The sequence below is a fragment of the Condylostylus longicornis genome, unplaced genomic scaffold (genome assembly GCF_029603195.1).
Source record: "Condylostylus longicornis isolate FDR11 unplaced genomic scaffold, ASM2960319v2 ptg000072l, whole genome shotgun sequence".
Classification (NCBI taxonomy): domain Eukaryota; kingdom Metazoa; phylum Arthropoda; class Insecta; order Diptera; family Dolichopodidae; genus Condylostylus; species Condylostylus longicornis.
In genome coordinates, this window is record NW_026578040.1 from 2304295 (window position 1) to 2319819 (window position 15525).

Below are 15525 nucleotides of genomic sequence, written 5' to 3' on the forward strand. Positions count from 1 at the left end.
CATACATACATAATGAATTTTTTGAAAATAGAAAAAATTCTTAGTAACGCAAATTTTAATTTAAATTCATAGCAGCCTAAATAAAAATATGCAGATTTAAAACTACACCGCGCAGTGAAATGATACTCAGTACAAAATTTTCATTTCAATATTCTAAAATGTGAATTAACGTTTAAATTGACAGTTATTGCTGGCGAAATATCTATATGCTTTGCTTAAATCAAAAGATTTAGTGAATTAAAATCTGTCGATAACGTGACTGGCACTTTTTATGTCGGAATATTTGATTTTTTATGCCATGCGAATTGTAAATGCAAATTTCTTGTTTGAATGATAATGGGAAACGAGTAAGGTGCAATTTTTAATTGAAAATAGTAAGTAGTAGAAAAATGTAATGAAAAAGTAGATCAATTTATTTTACTTGAAATTTATTTGTCAAATTGTATCTTATATAACACACGTATTTAGATAAATATTAGAGAAATTTTGATTTTTATAAAATTAAAGCAAATTATGCGATGACAAAATTTCTTTGTGGGAATTTGGGATTTCATCTTCCATTTTAACCAATTTTATATTACGATCAGTTTGTGTATCTGTTGGTCCTTTCTTTAATTGACAACGTAGATCTAAAGATCTTATATCTGTCATAAGAGCGTGTTGTTTATTATTTAAATCTTCTTCAAGTTTTATTAGATGGACAGCCAACGAATTCAAATTCGTTTTAGCACAATCAATTTTTTCATTTAAGAGACGACGAATATTACGTAAACGTATAACTTCATCAACTAATTTTTCATGTGCTTCATCCAAACACAATTCGATACCAGAACGTTGGGCACGATTTTCTAATCTTGTTTCAGCCAATTTTAAAGAATTTGTTTTATCAAGTAAAGCTTGCTCCAATGTCTTTATTTCGCATTTAACTCTTTCAATTTCTTCAGCTTGCTAAAATAGTTTTTTTTTTTTTTGAGATATTTATTAAGAATAAGAAGTTTCAAATTCCTTACCTTAAATTTTTGCCAAGCCAATTCGTTCCTTGCTCTCTGTATTTCAAAAATTCTTTTACGAAGGGTTTGCTCCGTTTTATCTGATTGTGCCTTTAAAATATTTTTAGCTTTTTCCCGACTAAGAACATAAAAATTAGAAGTTATTCGTTTATAAAGTATTAAAAAGACAAAATATTTTCTTACCAAACAAAAAGTGATTCACGGATAGCATATGTATCAGCTAATTCATTATCTGCCATTTGCTTGATATTTTTAGTGTGATCCAGCCACGCTTCATACGTAACACAACTGAAAATAAATCCATTTGACTTATAGAAACTGAATAATTAAACCTAAAATTTTTATAAATACTTTTTTGGATTTCTTATTGGATCAGGCTTAAACGTTATACATGCAGCAAATTTATTCAAATCAATTTGTGCGATATCGACTTCTTCGGCTTCAATTTTATTTGTAATCTCTAAACTTAATTTGAAATGAACATCTTCTAGTCGGTTCAGTTTATCCCATGTGCCTTGACATTGATCACGTAATTGTTTCATATTATTTTCAACAATGGACAGTTCTTTTTTAAGTTCGATATCAGCCTCATCATAGGTTAATTCAGACCCTAGCCGACCATCCCTAGCGCTTAAGCATTCGCTTATAACAGCAAGCGGAATTGTCATTGCTTTTAAAGAATATTTATTTTAAAATATTTTTATTATTATTTTTTGTATGCATATGAACAAACCTTGCAGTTCTCGTTCCGTTGTAGCCTTTTCTTCTCGCAACAATTGCATTTCATTTTCAATGCGTCTCAACATTTGCTGAATTGTAATTCTCCAGCGTTCAATTTCGGCTTTTCGCTCTGATAATGCTATATTTGTTTGATAGTTAGTCCAATCAGCTTCGATGCGTGTTTCATTTCGCAAAGTCCGAGCATCATGACGCATTTGAAAAGCTGTATCATTTTTAGTTTCAGCAACATTACGCAATTGTGAGACTCGAGAATTCCAATCGCCCAGTCCTAAATGTTGGAGTGGTTTTTCCAATACAACAACTTCATCGTAACTCATTTTATTTTTTTAAAATTTATTTGCAATCAATCAAAAGTTTAAGTATGTATGTTGTAGAAAAAAATTAAAAAATTATTTAATTTTATTTTGAAAATTTGTTAAAAAGTTTTAAAAATATTGGAAAAGTCAAAAATATTTAAATTTCAATAAAAATTAAATTTGCTTTTAAAGTTTCAAGCATTGATTCTTTGTTGAAATGAAATTTTGTATTAAATTTTGGTTCCAGTTATATTTCAAAGAATTAACCCACACTATTAAGTCAATAAACTATTGAAGTAGGTTCCTAAGGGAACTGTTAACAACTATAACATTATAAAAAAGAATTTATTAATAGTGGTTGAAAATTTTTATACAAACGTATTTAAAAACTAAATAAAAAAACCATGGCACATTTTCGGTTTCCATAGGAATTTATAATTTTGATTATATAAAGGAATGTGCAAAATTCGTGACGCCAAAACCAACATCCTGAATATTCCTTTGAACAACATTCCTATACATGTTATTGAATATTGAATTTGTAAACCAGTTTGTATTGCATAAAGTTTCTTTTTTAGAAAAAATCAGGAAGAGATTTCTAATGACTTTTTAAATTAAATTACGTTGTAGAGCTCAATCTGTTCAGAAAATTAATATACACTTTGGAATATTATTTATTTTGTTAAGAATATTAAAAACGAACAAATATTTTAATAAATACTCGATGATTGACTCATCTACCTTCCACCTTCCATCATGAAAAACGCATTAAAATCATACAAGAAACCTGATTCTTTCAAAAAGTTAACTCTATTCGTTTCTTTTTTTACAAAATAAAATGCCGATTTATATACATATGTATGTATAAAAGTATGACTGATATAAAGGCGATAATCTTTGATGGCAATCGATTATAAAAGATAACATCAAAAGCAAAAGCTTTACAATGGTAATGATTGTGTACATAACAACGATTTTTATCTGATAAATAAAAATTAAACGATACGCAATACAAGGTATTCAATCGCGCATAGGTTAAACTCCTAGTTTTTTGGTTCCAATTTTGAATTGTTGGTACACAATTGCTGTTTGTAAATGGTATAATTTGCTTTTTAACAATTTCTCAGCTAGTTTATCATTGCTCATACCCATTTATGTTATCCTTTTATTTGAAATTTGATTACTTTCATAGTTGATTGTGTTCAAAGCTACTCCTTGGTCATGACCTTATATTTTAAGAAAAACTGAGCGATTTAAAAACTGATTCTATTCGATAATTGAGAAATTTAATAAAACAATTAGAAGTGTCTAATATTCAAATCTCTTAAGGAATTGCCTGAAAAGCAATATTTTCCTACTAATTTTTAATTCATATATTCTGTTATGAAATGATAAAAGAAGGAAGTACTTGGTATACGGAACACCTTGAAATTTTTTAATGTTTTCACAAGATCAAGTACAAGTGAAAAAAAAATATAATTATGATAATTCAACCTTTATAGAGCCGTTTGAAAAATGAAAACAAGAACAAATTTTTTTTTTTCTGAAAATTTTTCATAAATTGCTTTTACAAAAAAATTACATAAAACAGCATTTTTTTCCCGAAAATCTAAAAAAACATAAAAAAATAAAAAATTTCACCTTAATTGTAAGAAAAATTCATTGAAGTCGTGATAGAATTAAAAAAAATTTAAAAAGGTAAGCGAACGAGTTAAAAAAAATCTGTACGTTATCTAAATGCGTTCATATACATATTTTGGGTTGCGCAAATATTTTTATCTCAAAGAGATTGTAGACACATTCCTCTACATATTTGTACAAATAAATTATTTTACTGATTTTCTTCTTTCATTGTTTTTTAAGATGTTCATTTTAATTTTTGAGACGCCCATTTTTTAAAGTGTGTAAATTGTTAAAAATATTAAGAATGTAATTTGAATAAATTTCTCTAGGGATTACAATTGAGAGAAAAGAAAAGAGTATTATTATAAATACATTGTCAAACCATTGTTAGTTCATGGAAATAAGCTCCGGATTGACTACTGAAAATTTGGCTTAAATAAATATTCACAAAATAAGAACAAAATATGCCACAAAATGACGGAGAACAATTACGAAGTAGATGACATATTGAAATTAGTGAACCCCAAAAAAATAATGCTTCATTCTTAGAAATTTTATAAGTTTTCTATCTAAACTTCAAAAATGGAAGGCACTGACTTAAATAATCTAACCAAAATAATCAAAATTCTTTAAAACCGCGCTAACAACGAGTCGACTTTCTACTACAATTGGCAAGATATGGGACTTATCGTTATAGCATTTAAAACTATTTATGACACAAACACAATAACAAAATCAACTAAGAATTTTAACTAAACAATTTTTAACATAATAATTTTTCAGACCCTAATCCTGACCCGCAATTATTTCGAATATTCGAAAAATTTCACAAGTATAGTGTAAAATACTTGCTAATGGAAGTTACAATTACTGCCCTAGCAAAAAAATTGTCAAAATGAAATAATGCATGTGCATATTAAAAATAAAATAAATAGACTTCTGGAAAAGATTTGATCATCAATAGGAATAACGTTTCCAAGTGTTATTTTTATTCCTGGTCTGTACGAATTAAAATAGACTTTCTGCGTTTTAAAGTCGTAAAAGTTTTTGAATTCTACCTTTTTTCCAAAATAAACCTACAAACAGACGTTGATTAATGGGCAACGAGTTGTATTAAAATTTTAAATTTGTAATACTAATTGTTAATGATAGGATTTTTTTGAAGAAAAATAAAACTTGAATTTTAAATTCGCCCATTCTGGCTTTCTTTTCTATTTATGTTTGCTTTTTGCGTGCACTCAAACGGGAACGCCAGTTGCAATGAAGCTAACAATTTTAAATAGATTATAAAAAAATATACATACATATTTGTTAGAAAAGAACACATACGTGTATCTATCACCTCTTACCATAATTTTAAGTTAAAAATTATTTATTCTGAAACAAAAACCTCTTCAAATATAATTACGTGTAAGAAATATAATTAAATTTAAACCTAAAGTCAGTTATTCATTTAACACTCGCAAGATTTAAATGAAAAATCAACAAACATAATTCACTTCTTTCCGGTCTAATTATCTATGTGGGCACAAGAAATCGTTTTTTTTAACTTGGATTATATTTTGTAACACAAAAAAAAGTGTAAATATTCAAGTACATACATACATATTATGTACACAAATGCACTTATAACACGTAATTATAATTTTTGCCTGTTATAAGTACACAAACTCTCTTATACCATCTTATGTATCTTACAGAGAAAAATAAAGTTAAAAATATTTGTATAACTGCATTTATACAAAGATTAAAGAAAAAACAAAATAGTTATTTTCTTTGTATATATATATATATATATAGGTAGATCATATAAGGAAAGGAGAGTCAAGACAATGCTCTATCTTTAAACTTAAACTATGTACAATGATATACAAAGAATCTCTAAATTTATCTAAATCTTAAATTATTATAAAAGTTGAACAATAACTATATGTGAATCCACGTACATATTATATGTAAATATCGTATACTTTGTTCCTATAAACTTGTATCTGCTGCATCCGCAAACACACAAGAGTAAAAGAACTATAATTTTTTTGTAAATATAAGCAGCCTTTGTCATTCTATATTCAACTAAACGATTATATGCATTTATCATACGGAAGAAAACTATTTTTTTTTCCTACTTTAAATTGCGAAAGTAAAATCAAATAGAACACAGAGAAAAACATTAAACAAAAAAAAAATTATTAAAATAAACAGACAATAAAAAAATACTTTTTTAAAACTTCTACATTATATTATTTCTTTCTGTGCACTGAACCCTTGAATAAAATTCTTGTTTGTATAAAAGATAAGATTCTAAAGCTAAATACCACGCAATATTATATTGTATGTAGGTATGCTTACATAAAATATAAAGAAAATTTCGCACCTTTACTAATAATAATGCAGATATATATATACGTTTGTGCATAAACATGACAGTGATTGTTCTTCAATATTGATTGATCATTGAATACTGAACAGAATAACAATTAAATTATGAAAATTAAATATAGCATCAAAGTATCTATCACAGGCTCCATCTACTATGTTAAGTTTCTTAAAATATTTTTAATTTGGTGAAAAGTTTCACCATAATAAGAAATTTTTCATAAACTTTTTTGCGTGTTTTATTTTTAAATAATTTATAAATGTACATACAAATGAGTATAGAAATATATTCATACAGATTTCAAACATCATACATATATAACGTGTACATATATTATGCGTATGAGTACACCAACACCTGAAATATGTCAGAAATCTTATTGACAAGGATATTGCTAAGATAATACCATCAAAAAAGAAAAAAAAAATAGTTAATTGTGAAATTTCAAAAAATATTTTCTTTTTTTTTTCGGTTTTTCGAAATTTTCTTCTTATAGATTTTTTTTTTTTTACTAAAAACCTGATGGTGCTAATAATTGTTTCTATTTTTCTAGTTCTTTCATTAGATTGATACAATGCAGCTGTATACATTATATTTTTTGTTCTTTTTCACTTTTTCTTTTATGCAATTTCCATATCATTCAAAACGTCCTACACTACATTAAAAAAAAGAAAAGCAATTATTTAAATACCCTGCACGTACATTAGAAATTGAGAGTTTGCTGCCATCAAATGTTGAATTCCAAAACATCTTAAGGGAAAAAGAGTTGAAGTAATAGTTGTAATTTAAACACTAATTCCGAAAGAATTTTAAAAAGTTTAAAAATTTCAACATTGAAGTAAAAAAATAGAAATTTTACAAATTATAAATTTTTAAAATAACAAAAAACTCACATTTTGGGCACACAGTTACCAGGAAAATGTTTTAAATAAAAAGTTGTGTATTTTTGCAATTTTTTTTAATCTTTCTTCACTCCTAGCAGGAGCATAGGGCTAGTGTGCGATATCATAGATAGTCATGCCCCAGTTTCATTGCGTCATAGAGTTTTAACTAGGTAGGTGTCGTAGGCTGCCGTAGTTTTTTCTTTATATTAAATATATAAGGTTATTAGGTATTTATTGTTCATTTTTCTTAGATTTTATTATCTAATATCATGAATATATGAAAATTACTTGTACACTAACTTGTTAAAGAAGTATTGTGTATTAAGTTATAATATTGAATATAATTTTTATAGTGACCTGACGGGGTTTGATCCCAAGACGTCCTTCCATTTGTTTGAACCATTGCACCAAAGGTCAGGTGTATTTTTGAAATACACTACTTTAAAATTTTACATGTCTTAACGCGTCATATTACAAAAAGAAATGCTATTCCTTATAGTTGAAAACTAATAGAAATCATACCTAGCAATTTTTAGAAATGAAGGAAACCCGATTACTTATGTAATCATTTTTTACATTTGAAATTGTGACTCTTATTTGGCCATAACAAATCCTTAATATTTCTGTTATCCCTCCATCCATTGTTTCTTGATGTCATATAACATATTCCATACCATAAGAGTCAAAGATTAGACGCTTTGCAGAACTACGCACTTTGAGTCCTCATATAAATGTAGAAGGTGATCGAAAAAATGGAAATGACTTTGACTCTAGTTCCTAAATACCATTGAGTCTCAGACACTGATTAAACATATTCACACATAGGTGTATATTACTCGTACATATGCACACATACGTGTCAATTACGAAATTGAGAAATGGTTCAAAATTTCTCAAAATTATATGATAAATTTCAATTGATTGTAAACAAGAATATTATTAATTTTTCATAACTCATTTACTTTTTAAAGAATGCCTTCTAATAAATATCGAGTTTTTTTTATATCTATACGGTTTGAATAATTTATAAACAAATGGTCTTTATCCAGTATTATTTTAACTTAACTACTACACATATACATACAAAAATATAGGGTATAGTAAATTCTTTTGTAACGATTGATTTTAATCATATTTTTACATATTATTTGTATCAATTTATCTCAATGTAGTATATTTAAATTACATACATACAAAATTTTGTTTTCTTTCTTTACACGTATCATATATGTATGTACATATATATATTTACAAATAAATACATCCATTTTTTCTATATTGATGATTGATTGAAAATTTTCTGGAAAATAACATTAAAATTATGTAAACGTAAACGTGTAAAAAGTGAACTTCTAATTAGCTTGCAATTATTTATGTTTATTGTACGTGCATATCTGTATTGTCAAAGAATACCCTTTAAAAATTATTATTCATTTTAACTCATTTACAATTTATGCAAAATATCTATGTAAGTTCTTTCAAATTGTATTGAATCAGGAAGTTTTAATATAGGGAATAAGTTGAAAAAAAAAAAAATTCTTAACTCAAATTCATACAATTTTTATCATAAACTTCATTTAAAAATTTCAAATTCAAAAAACTAATAAATTTTAAGAATATAACGATGATCTCAGCAATATTTACCAATTCATATTTGAATCAACTTTAATTTCATATATTTTTTCTTGTCTTGAATATACAAAAATTTAAATTAAAAATTCCATATTGTTATTTTCTTATCAGAATTAATCAAAATTTTGAGTAGAGCTTATCTATTTTCTAACATCAGAATTTTATACAGAATTTTATCTCATATTTTTCTTCTTCAGTGTAGATCACTCCGTACTATCCGGTGTATGTATGGTTATATAAAGAAAATTCTCCAAAACTTTTATCAACAATTTGTTTCTCAACATATGATTGAAAATGTTGCTTATATAATGAAAATTGTTTTTATTGTTGACCAACTTAGAATAAAATAACAGCAAATTTATTTAGCAACATGAACCGTGAAAAAGTTTAAATTTCAATAGAAAATGTTAAATGTGAGTACATATTTCACAGTTATTCAGGAAAAAATGGAAATATAAAAAAAAAATTGGAAAATTACAGCATGCACGCTGAAAAAACAACAACACACATAATATGACGGCGACCTAAAAAAGAAAAAAAAAAAAACAAAAAAAAAATAGTGGAGACTTGAACATCATTTTTGTTTTAGAAGATTAAATTTTTATCCCATCTAAACAAGCCAAGAAACCCAGCAACAAGTAACGTAAGTAAACGAACAAACAGGCAAAATAAAAAAAAAGTATTAATAAAAACAAATTTGAAAAACACACACACACAAATACTGATCTACACTGCATACAGTCGATGTTTTTCCTTTAATAACGTTACTTCAGTATATGACGAGACTTCATGGCGTTTAGTTGTTCATTTTTTTGTTGTATAACAGTTATCGGATATAACGGAAATAAAAAGCTCGCAAAGAACAGTTATATTAATTTCAGTTAGCTATGCATGTTCGTGTGTGTATATGGGAAGGCAAATTAAGAACTCCTCTCGTTCTTCTTTTTTTTTATTATTATAAGTAATTAATAATTTCCGAAAATCCGTCGCGTCGCGAATTCACAGCGTGTGAAAATCTTGTGTTTAAATGGAAAAAAAAATTTTTTATTATTTATCACATTTTCCAGATATTGTAAAATTTTCATTTTGTTTGCTTAATTAATTAAATTTTAAATGTATATATGTATGTATATTGAACAGTTATTATTGAGTTCGTTGTGTTGTGTAAAGGAAGTGACATAAAAATATCCTTATAATAACCGCACGGCATGGTTTCTATAATGAAATTTTGTAAAAAATAGGATGTTAATTTGGATTTGAGTATATTTTTAAATTAAAAATATTATAAAATTCGTTAAACATGCACATATATTTTATTAATTCCATAATATTAAGGCCATATAATTATACATACATATGTGTGTTAGTCTGGCAAAAAAATTAAAATAAAATTACTTTGATTCAAATTTTACAACGAAAAAATTCAACAATGTGCTTTGAATAATAAAATTTGTTTAATTGTAAATAATTCATTGTGAATAGTGTTGTTTAAGTACACTAATTAAAAATCGATTAATAAAGTGTATTCATTCTGTTCTTTTCTTTTTGTTTTTTTTAAGTAAAAGATAAAAATGTAACAACGTATAATTGTGAAGTTCTAATGAGTCGAAAATGTATAAGAGAAAATCATTCTTATAGCTGGAGATACTCATTTCTGAAAGCACGAACCATTATTTTTAAAATCTTGACTGAAAAATAAAAAAAAATAAAAAGAAAGCTTAATAATAAATAAGTGCAAGTGAGTGCGTGCGGCTTATTTTGATTTAGTCAAAATGAAATCTATTAAATTAAGAAAAAAATAAACGAAATATCGTTTTTATTTTTAAAGATTAATAAAAGAAAATGACTGAATTTATTTATTGTTCAAATGATTAATGAATACACGCTAAGGAAACAGAATAGTTCTGGTTCTATCAAAATCTTTTAAAACTCTTAAAAATGGGTGGTAGTTTTCTGTTTTCTACATTGTGTTTTTTTTTATTTTTTTTATATACTTATGCCTTATAGCAATTTTATTTTATAATTTTATTATCGAATGTTTACACCATCCAAGAGCTGAAGCAATAATAAATTTGGCATCGTTTTAATTAAATACAGGGTTATTAGGTACAATAAATGCATTAAACTGAAATTTCATCACTATTTCTTGGAAACTCAATTAAAAAATCTGATTAAAAATTGGTAAAACAACGAAAAGTATTAGTTTAGCGATTTAAATTTATAAATATTAAATTATTTCACGAGAATAAAATTTGTTTTCTTTTTTGGACTTGCAAAATCTTAAGTCGTTATACAGTTACTGATTCGTCGTTGTATGAAATGCAATTTTAAACTCATTCTTGAATTCATTGTATTCCCGATTAATAATTATTATAACTTAAAATAAGTAATAATAATTATTACTATAAAAGCAACATTAAATTAATCGCGAATTCAACCCACAAATACATATCTCACATTTTTTTTTAACTGATGCTAAAATTTAAATAATATATATAAAATTAATAATAAAATAATTACTATTTTCAATTCATTTCAATTAATAAATGCATAAAGGTCATTTTTTACCTTTTGTAATTTATAATTTCTTACACCAATCACTCTGTATTACTTTATTTACATTTTCTATTTTCTTTTTAACTATGATCACCTTGTTGATTTTGGATTTTAGTAATTTTTATTTCATTTTGTAATTTTAGTTATTGGTATGTGAGGCAATATGGGTTTATCGATTGTAACAAATAATATAAGGAATAAATGCTGTATCTTGAGGTTAATTGAGATATTCAATTAAAATTGATTGAATCATTAGATATTTGCGGCGTTTTTCTTTCTATTCAATTGGATTTTGACTTTCTTAAGGTATATCGATCCGAAAATTAATTGTTTTAAATATAATAAGCAGAAAAATTTTGAACTACGTTACTTATGAGGAATTAATTTTATTTTTTATTTTTTTTTATATTTTTTTCGTTCGTTAATGATATTTAGCCGGAAATTATTTAAGATATTGATATTATTTTTAAGTTTTCTAATATTTCCCAAATAAGATTTAACACGAAGATTTATTAGAAATTATCTGGAAAATTTATTGGTTGGTTGAAATTTTTTTAAACCAACCAATGGTTTTTCTGCGACGCAATCTATTAGTTGTTGAATTTGAAAGATTAATTACAAAAAGTTAAAAATTTGAAAAAAATTGCTAGTCGTAAGAGTTAAATTTTTAAGAGAGATCACGTAGAATTTAATTTTTCATATACTGATTAATCTTGTAATCCGTCTGAATAATAAAATTTATTTAACCATTTTCTAATTTCTCAATTCACAATATTGAAAAAAATTTAAGTCCTGCAATTCTTATATTCAATTCAATATTATTGTATTTAAAAAATTTCTCTTCCAATTTCTAATTATGTTTCTTCTTTCTGCCCAAATGAGAAAAAGATTTTCAAATGAGAGAGAAATTTAGAGCATTTTTTTATTACGACTACGATTATGGGTTTAGTTTCTAAAACCTAATAACCATTCAATTTTTGCTAGTTCCTAGATTTAAAAAATGATCGTTCTTTAAAAATATTCATCTTGATATTACATGATATGAAATAAAAAATAGGTAGAGTTGAACGTGTCAATTTTGTAATACCCGTACGAATGAATGAATTCAGCACTGCTATTTCAATAGTTTTCATAATATGTGGCCCAATGACTTTCGAAAATGTATGGCATCTACTATAAGTGCTCATAATATCCCAACAGTTTTTATTGAAAATAATGGTCATTTAACCATACTTGCTTGTACGAAATTTCAATACCATAGCTTCTATAATTTCTCAGATATATCAAAATTAATGTTGCCCCGATCACATCAAATTCAAATATCTGGAATTTATAGTAAACCATTTGCCAAAAATTCGTAAGCTTTACTCAATTAGATTTTAAATATCCCTGGGCGGGCATGGTTAAATCAACTCGGAATTCGACACTGATCGAAAATATTTACTCTAGGCTATATGTTAGACCTTTATTTCAAAGCGTTGAAGACGCAGTAGCAAATTTACAATGCTTATTTGTGTACAAACTTACAGATATAAAAAAAATTAAAACTATGCTGTTTTTGTATATACTCCAATTTTTGTTGACGAAAATCAAAATTTTGTCTTAAAAATACATAATTTATTTTATTCTTACTAAAACTTATATAATTCATTAAAAATATATTCAAAAATTTCGTGGAAAAAAACTCAAATTTTTGCCCAATACATCAATCAGGTCTTAAATTTAAAGTAATTTTGAATTGTCGTTAAAAATAAATTGATACAAAACCCTTTTTTTAATAGTTATTGATTGCTTTATATTTACGCCATTAGGATTTTTTAGGAAAAATATTTTGACAGCAGAAATAATATTAAAACCAAAACAATGGTAGGGCGACGATATTTCTCCTAGGGATATTTTCAGAATGTACATTAACATAGTTGCTTCAAAATTATATGAGCATAAACTGAAATTTCGCCTTACAAAGGTAAAAAAAAAACACAAAAAAATACGAAAAAAAAATTGATTTCAGCTCCTGGTTTTCATTATCTAAAAAAAATTTTCCTATAAGTAATTTACCATAATTTTATTTTCCTGCTTTCGTTTTCTATACCTTTTTCAATTTTCAGGAAAATTTTATAGAAAATTGTGTTTTGGTTTTTCGGCTAAATTTAAAAACTAAAAGAGGAAAATAAAATTTTTAGCAAACATAAAAATTTTAGATATTTGAATAAATTGAAAAACTTTGTTATATTTTAAGAAAACTGTTTTGTATGATTGTTTTTTTCATATAATCAATTCCAAAATATGAACAAGCATGAAAATCGGAAACTATATGCATTTTAAATGTTATGGTAAAGATCTAACGAAGTGTACATATCTAACGTTTTTATTTTTAATTTGAGAAGTTCTTAACTCTTCAACAGAAATTATCGTATTAATTTCAATAAATTTTCACATTTCGTTAATTCAATCTTAACTTTTTGCATTTATTTAGAGAAATTTTAAAAGATGAAGCGATTTGTAAAAGAATTCTTTGACTTAAACTCTGCAACATAAATTTTCCTTACTTAAAATAAATTTAAAATATTTTTTTTAAGAGTTTCTTAACTAAAATTCACTTGTTTAATGAAGAATTTTTCAAATAAAGGTATCATATACATATAGAGTAAATATGCGAGTGCATAAGATATAAACTTTTCCAGTATAAAGAGCATAAAAAAGGAATATGCAATAATTGTTCTATACTACATAAGAGTCTGTCATTAAAATATTTATATTCCATTTCATTTCATGATCAAAGTGTCCAGATAAAATGTAAGACAATAATTATATAGGTGAAAGAGACAAGAGGTGGGTAAAAAAAACAAATATTTACATTTTATAACCCAAGTAAACTTGGGTAAAGTGCACACATACATATATATGTGTATGTACATAAATATATTCAACCCATTTACATATATAGTTTTCCAATCACCATCCCATTATTAGCTTTATTTATGTATACATACGCACATATATTTTGTTTAATAAGCAATAATAAAGAATTAGGGTGGTGTCGCAATAAAATTTTAAATATTTCGGTAAAATACGAAATATTTTAAAAAGCATAGCTGAAATGCGTAACAAATGAATTACAATAGCAAAGACTGTGATAAAGGCTTAAGGAATACTAAACGAACTTAAGTGGAAGTTTTATTGGATGCTTCCACTTAAGTTCGTTCCAGGTTATCTTTTGCAATTCCAATAAATTATTAAATCCAAATTTTATTACTCGTATATTTAGATCTAGCTACTTTGAAAACTGAAGCAATAAAAATTTTAATTTTATGCGAAAAATTATACAAATATCTTAATGAGCTCTTCAACAACTGGAAATACTGCTTTTAAGACTAATTTAGCTATGTACTATATTATTAATACTACTTTCATTCATATGCGAATATATTTCAAAAATTGCATACCGTTCGGATGAGCAATATTGAACACATATAGGTACGTTATTTTACACAAAAATATGAGTAATTTAATTTAAGAGTACCAAGTAAAATAACAGTGTTGAGATGTACATATATACTCATGTATGTACAAATTTGTACATATGTATGTAGGTTCACCTAAAAATATTAACAATGTCGTTGCAGAAAATTTAAAAGAAAACAACTTCATGGTACACATAAAGGTACTAGTATGTTGTAATATTTAAGGGTTGAGAGAAACCCATTTCACCAAATGTCTTTGCATAAATAAGCACTTAGTTTACGACTATACACTTTTATCAATTTTGTATGAATACACCAATTTATGTATAATAACAAAAAATTAAGGTAAAGGTCAGGATTTTTTTTTGAATCTGATACGTACAAGACCAAAAAGATCATTTAGGGTCAAAATATTAAAATGAAAAAAAGAAAAGAAAATGGAGCAAAATTTAGTAAAAAAAAATTAAGACCCAAAATCAACACAATAACATTTGAATGCAAATGCAGCGTAGATGAAATTTTTTATTCTTTTTTCTGCCGTCAACTACTCGTACATACATATGTTTATGCAATAAGTAATAAAAATTTAAATTGTAGTGAGTAAAAATGAGAAGATGTTTTTATTAACTACCACCAACTACCGTAATACCATGAATGATCGATTATAATCTTTTTATCAACATCAGACGTTTGGCATATAGAAAAGAGACAAAACATGTAACAAAAATAGAACAAAACTAAAATAAAAGATACTGGGACTGAGATACGAAATCAATGAACGGCATATTATTAAATTTTTCTTCTGTTTCTGTTTTTGTTTTTATTAATTTTCTCTTCTCTGTTATTGTTTGTTATTTTGAATTTTTTACAAATCTAGTTTTACCAGAGAAAGAGAATGTAAATTATATCGTTGACGTATCAGTAAAACAAAAACAGAGGAAA

General features: G+C 25.6%; 2 protein-coding genes across 2 annotated transcripts in view; one reads left to right on the plus strand and one right to left on the minus strand.

The window, feature by feature from the left end:
• LOC129612344 (laminin subunit alpha-1) overlaps positions 1–15525 on the plus strand; it is a 163217-nt gene that overhangs the window by 110335 nt on the left and 37357 nt on the right. The gene's annotated exons all lie outside the window — the stretch shown is intronic.
• On the minus strand, positions 502–2068 carry LOC129612351 (tektin-B1). The gene is made up of 5 exons (XM_055525909.1): positions 1744–2068; positions 1362–1680; positions 1194–1298; positions 1011–1128; positions 502–948 (listed from the first exon to the last, which is right to left on the minus strand). The coding sequence occupies exons 1-5, from the start codon at positions 2066–2068 to the stop codon at positions 502–504; spliced, it is 1314 nt and encodes a 437-aa protein (XP_055381884.1).